The sequence below is a fragment of the Bos indicus x Bos taurus genome, chromosome 13, assembly GCF_003369695.1.
Source record: "Bos indicus x Bos taurus breed Angus x Brahman F1 hybrid chromosome 13, Bos_hybrid_MaternalHap_v2.0, whole genome shotgun sequence".
Lineage (NCBI taxonomy): Eukaryota > Metazoa > Chordata > Mammalia > Artiodactyla > Bovidae > Bos > Bos indicus x Bos taurus.
Window position 1 is genome coordinate 16,781,087 of NC_040088.1, and position 14,395 is coordinate 16,795,481.

The following is a 14,395-nucleotide window of genomic DNA, read 5'->3' on the forward strand; positions in this document are numbered from 1 at the left end:
CAAGGGGTGAGTATATCTATCAGAATGAAGAATCTGCTAATCAAATCACTCAAATTATTTAAGTTATGAGTATTGCTAGTTTGCTGACAAAAGTCCGTTGAGTCAAAGCTATGGTTTTTCCAGTAGTCACATATGGATGTGAGAGTTGGACAGTAAAGAAAGCTGAGCAAGGAAGAATTGATGCTTTTGCACTGTGGTGTTGGAGAAGACTCTTGAGAGTCCCTTGGACTGCAAGGAGATCCAACCAGTCAATCCTCAAGGAAATCAGTCCTGAATATTCAGTGAAAGGACTGAGGCTGAACCTGAAGTTCCAGTACTCTGGCCACCTGATGCAAAGAACTGACTCACTGGAAAAGATCCTGATGCTGGGGAAGATTGAAGGCAGAAGGAGAAGGGGATGACAGAGGATGAGATGGTTGGATGGCATCACTGACTCAATGGACACGAGTTTGAGCAAGCTCTGGGAGTTCATGGTGGACAGGGAAACCTGGTGCACTGCAGTCCATGGGGTTACAAAGAATCAGACATGACTGAGTGATGGATTTATATATTTATTGCTAGTTGAAGTGATTTAAGCCATACCAACTTACTGCAGCTTTTTAAGGGTCAAGGTTCTTAGTTCAAACAAGATACACTCAACTGAAAGAAGCCAAAAGATATCAGGCCCTTGGAGCAATAGCCTTTCTGTGATTCCAATGACTCTTGGCTTTTACTTGATTGTATAAAATTCTATCTCCAAGGTAGGGGGGAAGGTTTCCCTCTTTTCCCAACAAGTTATTTAGTAGGCACTTGCTAAATGTAAGACAAAAAATTAAACATGACAGCAAACAGAGGTGAATTTGCATGAACCTGATCCACTTATATCATTTAAAGATTACACTGAATTAAAATTAATTTTATCAAGTAATACATGTATATTAAAAAAAAAAAGGACATAAATCTAGGATCAGACACACCTAGATTTCACTCAGAAGCATGCACTATGTATGTAACCCAAAGTCTGCAGTTCCCAAACTGTGTGCCATGGGACACCATACTGAATCCACAGGGGATTCCAAAGATTCACAGTATTTCCAAGAAAAGCACAGTGACATCTGACATCTGTGGAATAGTGAATGCATCAACCATTAGCTCCAGGTACTGTTTTCTTTTGATGACATCCTTTCTTTGACAGGCTGGCTTTGGGTGGTTACTATGATAAAAGAGCTGTGTGAAAATCAACGTGGAGAAGAAACAAAGATGGTGGTGTTCAATCTGATTAAAAGGTTTTAGAAGTTGTGCAGTACTCAAAAGGCACACACATCTATCGGAAAGTAGTTGTGGTATTTAAAAATGAAATAAAAAATATATTTTAATCCAAGCATTTCATTTTTTCAAATGGCTACTAAATTCTTAGGACATAAATACGTATGAAATTGTTTGCACCTAACTGCCTTAAATGGGACTATTAGGTCCTTTTTGGCATAGGACCTTATAAAAAAATTACTGAGATATTGATGGCACCATAAATTAAGAATGGTCATCTATGACTGAAGTAATATTCCTGGTCTCAAGTTTCTTTATCTGTAAAATGGAGACAATAAAATAACATCTTCTCTGGAGGGTTACTATAAGAATTAATATGGAAGTTGCTGTTGTTTAGTCACTAAGTTGTGTCTGACTCTTTTGCAACCACATCAATTATAGCCTGCCAGGCTCCCCTGTCCACGGGATTTCCCAGGCAAGAATACCAGAGTGGGTTGCCATTTCCTAATCCAGGGAATCTTCCCGACCCAGGGATTAAACCCAGGTCTCCTGCATTGGCAGGCAGATTCTTTATCACTGAGCCATTAGGGAAGCCCAATATGGAAGTACCTAACACAATATGGAAGTATCAATAACCACAGATATGCGGATGACACCAACCTTATGGGAGAAAGTGAGAGGAACTAAAGAGCCTCTTTATGAAAATGAAAGAAGAAAGTGAAAAGTTGGCTTAAAACTCAACATTCAGAAAGCTAAGATCATGGCATCTGGTCCCATCACTTCATGGCAAATAGATGGGGAAACAGTGGAAACAGTGAGAGACTTTATTTGGGGGGGCTCCAAAATCACTGCAGATGGTGACTGCAGCCATGAAATTAAAAGATGCTTGCTCCTTGGAAGAAAAGTTATGACCAACCTAGACAGCATATTAAAAAGCAGAGACATTACTTTGTCAACAACGGTCTGTCTAGTCAAGGATATGGTTTTACCAGTAGTCATGTATGGATATGAGAGTTGGACTATAAAGAAAGCTGAGCACCGAAGAATTGATGCTTTTGAACTGCGGTATTGGAGAAGACTCTTGAGAGTCCCTTGGACTGCAAAGAGATCCAACCAATCCATCCTAAAAGAAACCAGTCCTGAATATTCATTGGAAGGACTGATGCTGAAGCTGAAACTCCAATACTTTGGCCACCTGATGCAAAGAACTGACTCATTGAAAAAGACCCTGACGCTGGGAAAGATTGGAGGTGGGAGGAGAAGGGGACAACAGAGGATGAGATAGCTGGATGGCATCACCGACTCAATGGACATGAGTCAGAGTAAACTCCAGGAGTTGGTTATGGACAGGGAGGCCTGGCGTGCTGCAGTCCATGGGGTTGCAAAGAGTCGGATATGACTGAGAGACTGAACTGAACTGAACACATAGTAGGTGCTACATGTTTTTCAGATGACTGGGATCAGAAATACCCAGGTTAGAATCTCAGTTCTACACATTAGTTACTACCTATGTGATCTTCACAAAATTACTCTGCCTCTCTAACCTGCCTGATATCTCCTACGTTGAGTGAAACCGTGGGCTTGATGGGAAAAAAGGAGACTAATCTTTCATGTCTAGCCAAAGACAAAAGTCACCAAGGAAGTTTTATTTCTGTTTAAATCTCACTCAGAGATGACAGTCTCCAAGCCTGCAAAATACCAAACTGCCAAATTACAAGGACATTTAGTCAAAATCCGGAGGAGAGAGAATTCATTTACCAGGTATCTTCTCTTGGATTTTGCAAAGTTACCCAATGGGAGTTGGAGCTTCTGGGGCTCTCCTCCATCCAGGAGCCTGGTGATCCTAAATCTTTCAGCTGTCAGAGTAATTACAGAGTCGAGCATAGGTTTGTACTCAGCACATGCCAGCCCTGAATAAAATTAAACTTCACCTTTTGGGGAGCTGCTGCTTTTTTGGAAAGTACAAGACAATTATGCTACTGCCTGCAGCCAAAAGCTGCAAATTATTTCTGCAGCTTACCTCTGGTACCTGGGGCAGGTTCAGACATGGCTCCAGCCCTGTACAATCGTCAAAGCAACCTGTGCCCTACAAAAATCCCAACTCCTGGTCATAAGAGGCCAAGGACTTAGCGTCAACCGGTTGTACATGTAGTACACTGTAGCCAATTCTCAACTCATGAGCTCAATGCTGAATATTGCAACTGTTTTTGAAGCAGTGATTTCATTGGGAAACAAAAAGGAATCTTAATTTTGTTTCTTTAAAAAAGAAAAAAGTTTTGGTATTATTTTCCATAGTACACAGTATCCTAATAAGTTTCTATTCCCCATCAAAAAGTGAACTATGGTGCGGCGTCTCTCACACTACAGTTATCTGCTTACTTGTTAAACCTTTTAATGCAATCCTATGAAATGGGTTTTATCCCCATTAGCAGCACAAATTAGTAAGGTTTCATTTAGTGAATGAAAAAATCCGTAAGTATCTCTGTATACTGCTAGCGAGGCTACTAGTACCAAAAGGAGACTGACTAATGTGCCATTCACTTAGGGGTTACTCAAGGACTACTGAATAAACAATGGGATGATCAGTTAGGTAGCAAGGTTTTATAAAGCAATGTAAATATAAAAGGGGTTCTCAGACTTCAGCATACATCAGGATCTCCTGGAGGGCTTGTTAAAACACAGATTGCTGGCTCCACTCCAAGCTGGGCAGATTTAGTGAGTCTGGGGCGGGTTCAAGAATGTACATTTCCAATAAGTGGCCAGGCAATTTTGACGCTCCTCGTTGGGAATCACATCCAGAGAACAACGGGGAAGAGATGCACATATGATGGAGTCCTAGTCCTTGCTGTTAAGGAGTTTAAGGATATTTGGAGAAAGACCAGGAGCACACATAATAATATGGAAGTCTCCCAGGTGATGAAGAAAAGATACTCCATGAGGGTATGTTTCACACAGCTATAGGCATATGTTAGAACCCAGATCTGCTAACTCCCAGAAGAGAACCAACATGAAAAAAAAAAAGATTGATATTCAGAAAAGAAAGAGGGCAGTATGGGCAAAGCAGTGCTATGCAAAGAGTACATGAAGAAAGTCTGGAAACTTAGGTTTTAATTCTAGTTCTACCTCTAGCTACATGAATTTGGGCAATCTTAATTGTCCTAATCTCTATACGTCTTGATTTTTAATTTTTTTGTAGAACTTATAAGATTCCTTCCAGTTCAAAAAATGGTGGTGGCAATATGGAAGAGTAGGGGTTTAAGTTGGTTTAAGAAGGTTATGTACAATTTAGAAATACATAAGGCAGGAGTCATTCCTGGTGGAGGGAGGAACAGGAAGAAAGACATAGAGGTCAACAATGTTGACCTTTGCAAAGGTAGAGGGGCATGTCTGAAAACTAAAAGGCCAATGTTTCAAAACTGAGAGATGGAAGGGTCAGATCAGGCCAGGTTAAGGGGCCTTAAAAAGTAGGCAGAGATGGTGGGATCTGATGCAGAGGGCATTAGTATCACTGTAGGAAGGTTCTTGAACAGGGAATGGTATAATGAAAATGAAGTTTTAAATTAGTTTTGGAGCAGTACTGAACAAAAACAGGTAACAAAAATGCTCACATTTCTAGAAACCAGTGGATCTTATACCACTGTACATTTATAGCCACACGTGGAACGTGTCTAAAATACACTGAAGACGGAGACTGAGAAAGTACGTCTGGGAATTTGTATTTTTTTAAAGTTCTACCTGTGAAAGTAAGGATCTGGGTCCATCATTCAATCTGATTCACCAAGATGATTATGATGGTGAAGATTACAGTAAGCACTTCTCCAGATTATGAGAAATAAGAGCAAGGAATTGCTTTTAAAGACATGCCTTCTTGCTGGCCTCACCCTGAAGCAAAACTTTCATTTATGCCTGGTCAGCACAGAATTTTCTAAGAATTTTCGCTTACTAGTAAAATAACCAAATAGCATTTTAATGGTTAGATACCCCCAAATTTTGAAAAACTGTTTTAGAGATAACATGGCTATTTGTGCCCTGAGGATCGCATAAACACTATGCCTGAAAGGCAAGAGTCAACAGCTTGCAAGACGGCCAAATGGGCCTCTTTATTACTCTCATAAGAGTAACAGAATCCAACCAAACACCCAAAGGTCTCAATTTCCCCTCCTGTTACCAATTCATAAAAAGACCGGCAAGTTTCAACACCTTTCAAAAGGCAGAAGAGGCCGGATATTCTAGTTTAATGAAGATCCCTGACTCAGTACCAAGCCTCAAGCAACTGGGAAAGATTGGTCCTGACCTCACGAAGACAAAAATTATTGGATTATTTGTATACAATTGTGGCCCCAATCCATTAAGGCCATCCCATTAAGACTCAGGTCCCTGCCATCTAGCCCGTCACCTTAGCTCTGTGTTTTACTTTCCTCTCCCCTACTCCTCACCCCCAAAATGTCTCACAGCTTGGCAGAATAAAGTTTTGTTGAATATCAAGGAACGAAGAAACTGAGGGAGATGTGAGTGTAATTCCATGGGGAAACCAAAGGACATAAAGATTCATGAGAGGAGGTCAAAAGGAAGCTGCAAACATGACAATGAATGAGTTAACCAGACTTGACTCTTTCCGGAAAGGAAAGGTGCGGGTGTGTGTGTGTGGATAGGCGGTTGCCATGCGCTGAACTACGCACCAAGTTTATCCTTATACCAGCAAGTGCGCCCCTACCCACCGATGAGAACATACAGGCTAGCTGAGTGTCCTCAAGCCATGCTATGAAAGTCTATGTTACAGATTTAATGGCAACAAAGGGTTAAATAAGAAGGATTTGGGAAGACCTAAATTGTCAGAAAGAGAGGGAACCATGTGGACATATGATATCTTAAGCAGAATCTTCCTCCTCACCCCGGCCAAGACAGTGGGAACAGGGGAGGGGGGGGAGGCGGGGGAGAGGGGGAGGCAGGGGTGGGGATAAATTGGACCTGATGCACCTCAGAGTTTCTGCATCTCTATGACCCTCTGGAGCTCAGCAAGGCCAGGACTACCTAAAGAATCATTCCAGCCACAGACAAGCTTTCTCACTGAAAAGCTGGGAATCCTTGCTTGCCCAGAATATTTCAGTACTACAGTATTAAGTAGTTCCAAACCTCCTCCCAGCATGTCTTTGGTTAACACTATCCTGAGAGAAGCCCTGACCTCTCCCTTTCCTAATTCACTCTACGGTACAGGCACTAAATGGTCAAAAGATGATCAAAGGACTGTGCTAACAAGAAAAGTGAATGAATGATCCAACAGATCAATGAGCCAACAGATCAACAGATCAATGAATGATCCAACAGAAATATGAACAAAGTACATAAACAGGAAGCTAGAAGAGATGAATACAACTGGCTAATAAACAGGTGAAAGCCAGCACCTGTACTTGATTTTAAAATTCCAAATTAAAATAAAATACCAGTTTTCACTTATCAAATTAACAAAATTTTAAGTTTGACAATGCCCAATATCGCTAGGGGAAATAGACATCTCAACTCAGTGGAGCAACTGATAGAGGACAATTCTGCAAAATTTACCAAAAATGTTAATGTGCATACCCTTTAACATTACAATTCTATTTCTAGGAATTTATCCTACAGATAAACTGACACAAGTGTGCAAAAAAAAAAAAGAAAACAAAACAGTGTGTGTGTACATGGGGATACTCACTATTGTGCTGTTTTAAGAGTAAAAAACTGTTATGAACAGGGGAATGGTTACATTAATTTGGCACAACCATAAAACAGAATACTAGGCAGCCACTAGTTCAGTGAAAAAAAATCAACTTGCAAAAGAAAATAATGTATGATTCTATTTGTGAAACACATATAAACACACACATACACTCCTATTTACAGAGACAATTTCTGGAAGGATAGATAAAACATTGTTAACAGTGGCTGTCTCTGAGAAGTGGAACTAGAAGGAATCAGCAGAGGAGAGCTTCTATTTCCGGTATAAACCTTCTGTACTATGTGAATTTGTGTTGACAACATGTTTATATTATTTTCAGGGCTATTAAAGGCTATTTTTAAAACAAATGGAAGAAGAGAAGCAAAGAAAGAGGCAACATTTGCCAAAAGATTCCCAAATGGGATCACACAGCACAGGAATAACAACCTGTGCCAATGACCCAGCATGAGCCAGGCACACTGCAAAGATTTACCTTCAGCCTCTTCAACAGCCACTGCAGAAGACCCTGCTGGGCGGCCTCTGTGCACATCTCCGGCCGGAACTCGGCCATGTTTTCCACAATAGCTGCAGAGAGACAGACACCAGTCATTTGGGAGGGCAACTTTGTTTCCATCTGTAGCCTGCTTCCCATGCCAGACATTATATTCCTCTTCCCACTTGCCTGTATTCCTCCCAGCCAGATGCTGTGTTGTCATTCTTAGATTAACTAGGGACATGCTATGTTGTTTTTTTTTTCCTTCAAGTATGTTACAAGTAAAACTCATAACTGAACTTGTCAGAATTCACTAAAGGAATAGTGAAAGGTTTTCTGCTGTGTAGAACACCAGCAGAATACACAAAGTGTGAGTATCTGCCTAACAAGGCCCTCTTACTGTCACAGTACTACGGTCCCTGAGACATGTAACGGAAGACACAGGGGGCTAGGCAGAAGCCTTATAGGGAAAAATCAGTGGAAGAATTCAGAGCCTCATCCTCTCCTGATTCACCCACTTTCAGATCTCTTTCTTCAGATACTACAAGGGAAGCAAGCATGATCTTCTTAATTGAACAAAACAAGGTGCATAGACAGGAAAGGCCATGCTGGCAGAGGTAACTGTCAGGTACTCAGAAGCAAATATACTTGGTCCTGCTACCTCCTACAACAAGCACATTGCCATTTAATAGAAAAATTTTAAATAAGCAGGCCAAAAAAAAAAAAAAAAAAAAGTGATTGTATGATTATGAGACTAAAAAAAAGGCCATTAAAAAAAAAAAACAAAAACTACAGACTTCCCTCATGGTCCAGTGGTTAGGAGTTGACTTTCTAATGCAGGGGATGCAGGTTCAATCCCTGGCTGGGGAACTAAGACCCCCACACACCACAGGGCAACTAAGCCTGCTTGCTGCAACTAGAGTCTGTGCTGCAGGCAGGGAAGCACCTTTGCACTGTCGAGAAGAGCCCACGTGCCACTACGAAGACCTAGCACAGCCAAGAACAAACGCAACTATACAAACCAAACCCTCATTCGAATACGTTCAGTGCTTTCCTTTCCCTCAGGCCCCTGCTGCTCCCCATGCCAGGATATGTTACTACCAGAGAGCAGATGGAGCTCTGAGCTCTCTAAGCACAACGCCCAGAGCCTGTAGGAAAAAGAGCTGAAGGAAGCAATACACCTCTTTTCTCCTCACTCTTCAGCCCATGTCGGCCTCGCCAATGGCTACTTAAAGGATGTCCAGGCAGCCCCCCGGGGAGTAGACACAAAGCTGTGAGAGCAGAGTAGCAACGAGACCACTGAGAGATGGAGACCATTTGAATACCTTAAATTACTTTTGACGTTTTCTAAGAAATTGGCTCATTCTTTTTAATCTCCGAAGCCCTTATCTTACTCTGCTTACCCTCTGCTTACCCTTTAGGTGGCTTTCTATTGAACACTAGAATCAAATCCAAACATCTTGCCAAGGTTTAGAAGGTCTTTCATAGTCTGGATGAACTTACTCCTCTGGTCCCATCTCCTACCATCTTCACCTCTCGCTGCCATAGCACATTTCTAGTCTTTCCCCAAAGCCCTTACCCATTCATGACTTGACAAACGATACTGCCCTGCCTGAGGGTATGGCTCACATTTCTCCATCAAAATGCACCTCTCTTCATATTCAGCCTCAATCAGCTACCTGCTCCTACCCAGCCACTTGGAGACCCTTCCTCTTCTCTTCCATAGGGCTCCCCACTGACTCCTATTATACTCCTATTGCAATATCCTGTATTATCCCTCCTTTCTATTCAAGACTTTCCCATCAGTCTGATTCTTAAGAGGAACTGTGCCTAATTCATCTTTAATGTACCCAGTGGCCTAGAACAGTGCCTGACAAACATCACATGCTTAGTAGGGAAGAGAGGGATGAATCTCTTGAGCTGCTGGTAAGGGACCAAGTTGAAACTACACAGATCTTCACAGATTGACAGGCTGGTGCTTTTCCCATTACATCAGGCTCTTTTTATAAACAGTCCGTTAAGACTTCTGATAAGCCTTCTATTCAGCGAAATTCAGCATTAGGCTAACAGATGGCAATGCCAAATTCTGGCTCTAGACTACAGCCAACCCCCAGATCACAGACTGTTGTGTTCTCTCTTCTCTTACTCCCTAGGTGCTATGTCTTCCTCCTTCTTTATGATAATTTCCCAGGAGAGAGTATAAAACTACAACGGAAATATGTGGTAGACACAAAGGAGCTGGGAGAAAATCTAACCTCATCAAAATTTCTACTTCTGCTGGGCCTTGTTCATTTCTTAAGCTCTGCTTACAGATACGTCACCTTTGGTTTTATAAGACAGCAAATGGTGATAAACAGAGCTACCCCAAACTATAATTTTAAACAGACTATTGGTTAATCAACTTTGCAGAGGGAAAGACTGGGGAGACTTGAGGAGGAGGAGGGGAAATACTGCAGAAGAATCTACTTAAATGAACATATGATAAAGGGACAGCCAAGTTAACAGCAATATTTCAACTCACAGTTTACACGGCAAAGTACACATAAGAAGGGAAGGAAATACTATTTTTCAAATAAAATGTCCTATAAAGGCATAGGTGTACCTTGGAGATATTGTGGGTTTGGTTCCAGACCATTGCAATAAAGTGAATATCACAATAAAGTGAGAATCACATGAATTTTTTGGTTTCCAAGTGCATACAAAAGTTATACTATATTGTAATCTACTAAGTGTGCAATAGCATTATGTCTAAAAAACAATGTGCATACCTTAATTTTAAAAATATCGTATTAGTAAATAATGCTATCATCTGACAATGCAGGGTTGCCACACATTTTCAATTTGTAAAAATGTAACATCTGCAAAGCACAATAAAGCACACACACACAAAATGAGGTATGCCTATGCACAGTGGTTCAAAAGCTTGTAGTTCCAGTGAAGAGAAATGGGAAGAAAAACCACTAGAAGGGGATTCAAAAATCCTAAAATACATACTTTCCAAAGGAAAAAAAAAAAAAATTCATCCTGCATAGACTTTATCCTGACTTTTAGAAGCAGAGGCAAAAGGCCTATTCAGAGAAGCCAGCCGTTTTTGTCCAGGAAGGTCACCTACTTAGTGGATTTCTGCTTTTATTACCTGCAAGCCCAACCAAAGCAGCAGTTGTATGAAATTTACACAAGGGTCTTCATTTCTGAACAGGCAGTTTGGGAGCAGAAAAAAGGAAAACCCTCTGGCTGTTGACTCTATTACAAAGGAAGAAGGAAATGAATGCCAACCTCCAAAACAAACAAAAACTCAGGAAGTGCTGGCCACTCTCCCCCTTACCCAGAGTGTTGTGGACGCCATCCGCCTCTTCCTTCACAGACTCGTCTAGACGCTCCAGATTCTGCACGAGCAATGCGACCACCTGCCCGTCCACCTGTGCATCAGGGTGGCAAGAGAAAGGGGTACATGTCACAGGATGGTCCCCAGAACGTTCCCACTCCTGTACCCCCCTCTCTACTGAACGAGCAAAGTAAACAGCCTCCACTTGTGGTCTGAAGGGTGCTTTCCCATCCCAAGATCTCTTTTGAGTTGTGCAGTGACCCAGAGGCAAAGAAACAGCAGGCCTCATTATCCCTCATTGAAGCTTAAGGGGACAAGGTAAAATCCAAGGTAACAGTGAGTGAGTTACATGCTAGCACTTGAACCTAGGCCTTCTGAAATCAAGTCGTGTGCTCCTTCTACTTCTAGAGAGTATGAAACACCTTACGAAAATGCCTTCTCGAGTCACAAGTTCGTTCAAGTGAGAAGCACATTTCTCAACTACAGCACCAAGAGATATTCAGTAGGAAAGTTTACTTGCCGTATTTGACACTGATCTCAAAACTTCAGGTTAAACTCAAACCGTTTCTAAGTTTCCATAACCAAGCTTTTATGAAACTATTACCTTTGATGAACTTCTGACCCCTTCTCAAAAAGAATCTTAACATAATAAAATGTCTTATGTTTTATTATATATAATGCCTAAAAAGCAATTTTATTTCTCTCATTTGATTCATATAACCACATATCACTTACAAGAAATTTTCAGTAGCCATGTCATACAGATGATATTCAAGAGATTAGTGACCTGGCCGAGACCACACGTTTACTAAGCAGTGGCAGCAGAAGCAAAAACCAAGCTTCCTTCTTAGATGAAACAATGTTTCCACCATTCCATGCTACCTTCTGACACAATGTGTGCCCTACACAGAGACTGCCACTGGGGAACCCAGGAGCACCCCCAGGAAGGTAAGTAAGGAAACAGAAACACCTAATAATCAAGAAGTGATTATCTGCCTGGTAATAAATTTCCAAGTCGCAGCCAATAAGTAAACCTATACCGGTCGACAAGATCTGCTGCGTACCCATGGTGCTCCTTTCTCTCACTGCCCCAGCTTCTTCACTTAGGAAATGGGAATGAGTTAAGAGTAAATGAAACTAAAAAAAATAAAAAAGAGTAAATGAAACTATACGGCATGCCTTACCCTGGGTCTGGTTCAAAAATTCAGCAGATAGCCCTTTCCTTCTTCTGATACCTGGTTATTCACTGTTCCATCTCTTGCACGGGCTAAGAAAACTCAAATTTTCTGAAGGCAGACGCTGCACCCTCACTTATCTTGGTACACTCTTCAAAGCCAAGTGCAACACTACACATACCAGACATTCGGTAATTTTGCTAAATTTAAATAAACTGACAAAACATTTACTTTGTGTACTGTAATCGTATTTCTACATACACTGCTTCATTTACCCTCAAGTATCCCTCACAGCTTTTACATGTGAGAATACATAGGTCCAGAAGGGTTAATCAGCCTGGTCAAAGTCACAGAGCTTGTGGCAGAAGTGACCAACTCCTAGACTTTTTCCATCACATCCTGTCGTTTCTAGTGAGGAGAAAAGGAAAGGAGAGAAAGGACAGGAAAGAAATGATCTCATCGACTGATGCTTCCTGAACCCTTCTGCACAAGGCACTCTCAGACAATTCAAACTGAGCCTGAGGATGGAACAGTGGCAAGAGAGACACATCTTGAAATAAGGCCTCTACTCTTTCTGGGCGAGACTTGAGGGAAGCATCCAGATGGGGGAGAGTTGAAACTATTGACTAACTGGGGATACCTGCATCACCAAGGAAGCACATTTGCTAGGCTCTCCTTTCTGCCCCGCTGTGAGGACCCTAGCTGCAGACTGGAGGAGATACTGATGCCAGAATTGAGAGCGCCTTTAAATAGGAGAAAGAGCTGTTTCCCCCTCTTATATATCAAGGAGATATACAATCTTGCTCTCAAATCTCACAGCCAGCAAAAGCTTCAAAGAAATCCACTGCAGTGTTTTCCTTAATTAATTGGACAATTTGGGTGTGTGAGAGAAAACAGAAAAACATCTGGGGGAAAACGTGAACCATGTCACAGTTTGTTTTCCCCTAAATCACCCTGATTGACTTGTAATCTCCCTGAATCCTACAGCAGCAGACACTGCAACTCCGCCGGGTATCACACTGCTTGTCAGTTCTGTGAACTGCCTCGCCACTCTCAATTGCTTACCGCTGCCGTGTCTGCATTATTTTCCCTCCCTTTCCTCGATTCCTAATTCTGTTACCAGAGTCGGCTGTCTGGAAGGTTGTGGGGACAACGCGTGCATGCTCAGTTGCTCAGTCGTACCCGACTCTTTGCAACACCATGGACTGTAGCCCGCCAGGCTCTTCTGTCCGTGGGAGTTTTCAGGCAAGAATACTGGAGTGGGTTGCCATTTCCTCCTCTGGGGGATCTTCCCGACCCAGGGGTCGAACCTGTGTCTCCTCCGTTTCCTGCACTGGCAGGTGGATTCTTTACCACTGAGCCAGGCAGTAAGCAACACACTCAAATTCCAGAACTAGATGGTTATTGGTAATGGGTCTGGCTGGAGAAAATCTTTTTTCCTTGCTACAAAAATCTAACTTCTAACAAACAGCCTTATTAAGCTTGCAAAGTGTGAAACTTTATGTTTAGCTGGGTTAAATGCAATTTTATCTGATTGCAGGAGGGTCAAAGCAGTCAAAATACATTTAGCTGAGAAAACCCTCGGAAAAATATTTATATTATGCATAGCTCCGGATATCATCTAGTAAGAGGCACAGATTAGCATTCTGTCCCTCTACACTCTTGGGTCTACCGCCTTCATGCCTATTTTTTTGGACCTGTGACTAACTCTGAAACTAAAAACAAATTCTTCTTAGGGATTAAAGCATCAGCTACAGCAACACTGCCCTTGGAAATCGTGACTGGCTTAAGTCTGACGTTTTCCGATAAGTCATTGGGTATTTCCACTTGTTAGCATACCTGCCAAACAATATTCCACCAGATTCTACCGAGACAAAGTTCAGGGGCAAAATCAGTCGTATTTTTCCGCTTGTGCAGAGACAGTAGATACACGAGAAAAGGAGGAAATAAGAAAGGGACAGATGAGCGGAGATGAGAGGGTTTGAAGGATTCTTTTTCTATCTTCCACAATCTGCCAACAAGGTTTCTTGAGTTTGACTGGGGTTTTTCTACCTACTATGAGTTCTGGAAATTTCATATTAAAAAAACAATAATAAACCCTCTCCCCGACCCCTACATACACACCCACACCCACTGAATCTTGACCAAGCAATAAGTTTTGAAAATACACATGGTAATATGGTTATAATGCAAAACGTAGGCCTGCTGGAACCTCTCTCATATACAGACCTACTACTGTTCTTCCCACTTTACAGAAGGAGCTGAGCGCACAGAGGTTAGGTAACCTTTCCAAGGTTACACACTGGTAAGTGACAAAGCACCACTTTGGCCCCTCCCCTGCTGGGGAGCACATCTCAGGAAAGACAAGCTTCTAACAAGATGTCTATAAGCCAATGTGACGAGTGCCAGGATGTACCATGAAGCAGAGGAACACAAATTCTGCTGAGGTGATGAGTCTGAAA

The 14,395-nt window shown here is 41.9% G+C and overlaps 1 protein-coding gene across 1 annotated transcript in view; it reads right to left on the minus strand.

The window, feature by feature from the left end:
* CTNNBL1 (catenin beta like 1) overlaps positions 1-14,395 on the minus strand; it is a 166,988-nt gene that overhangs the window by 89,439 nt on the left and 63,154 nt on the right. Inside the window, exons 6-7 of the mRNA XM_027558573.1 lie at positions 10,759-10,852; positions 7,434-7,525 (exon numbers count right to left, since the gene is read on the minus strand). Of these exons, the coding sequence (XP_027414374.1) occupies positions 7,434-7,525; positions 10,759-10,852 (186 nt within the window). The remainder of the gene's footprint in view (positions 1-7,433; positions 7,526-10,758; positions 10,853-14,395) is intronic.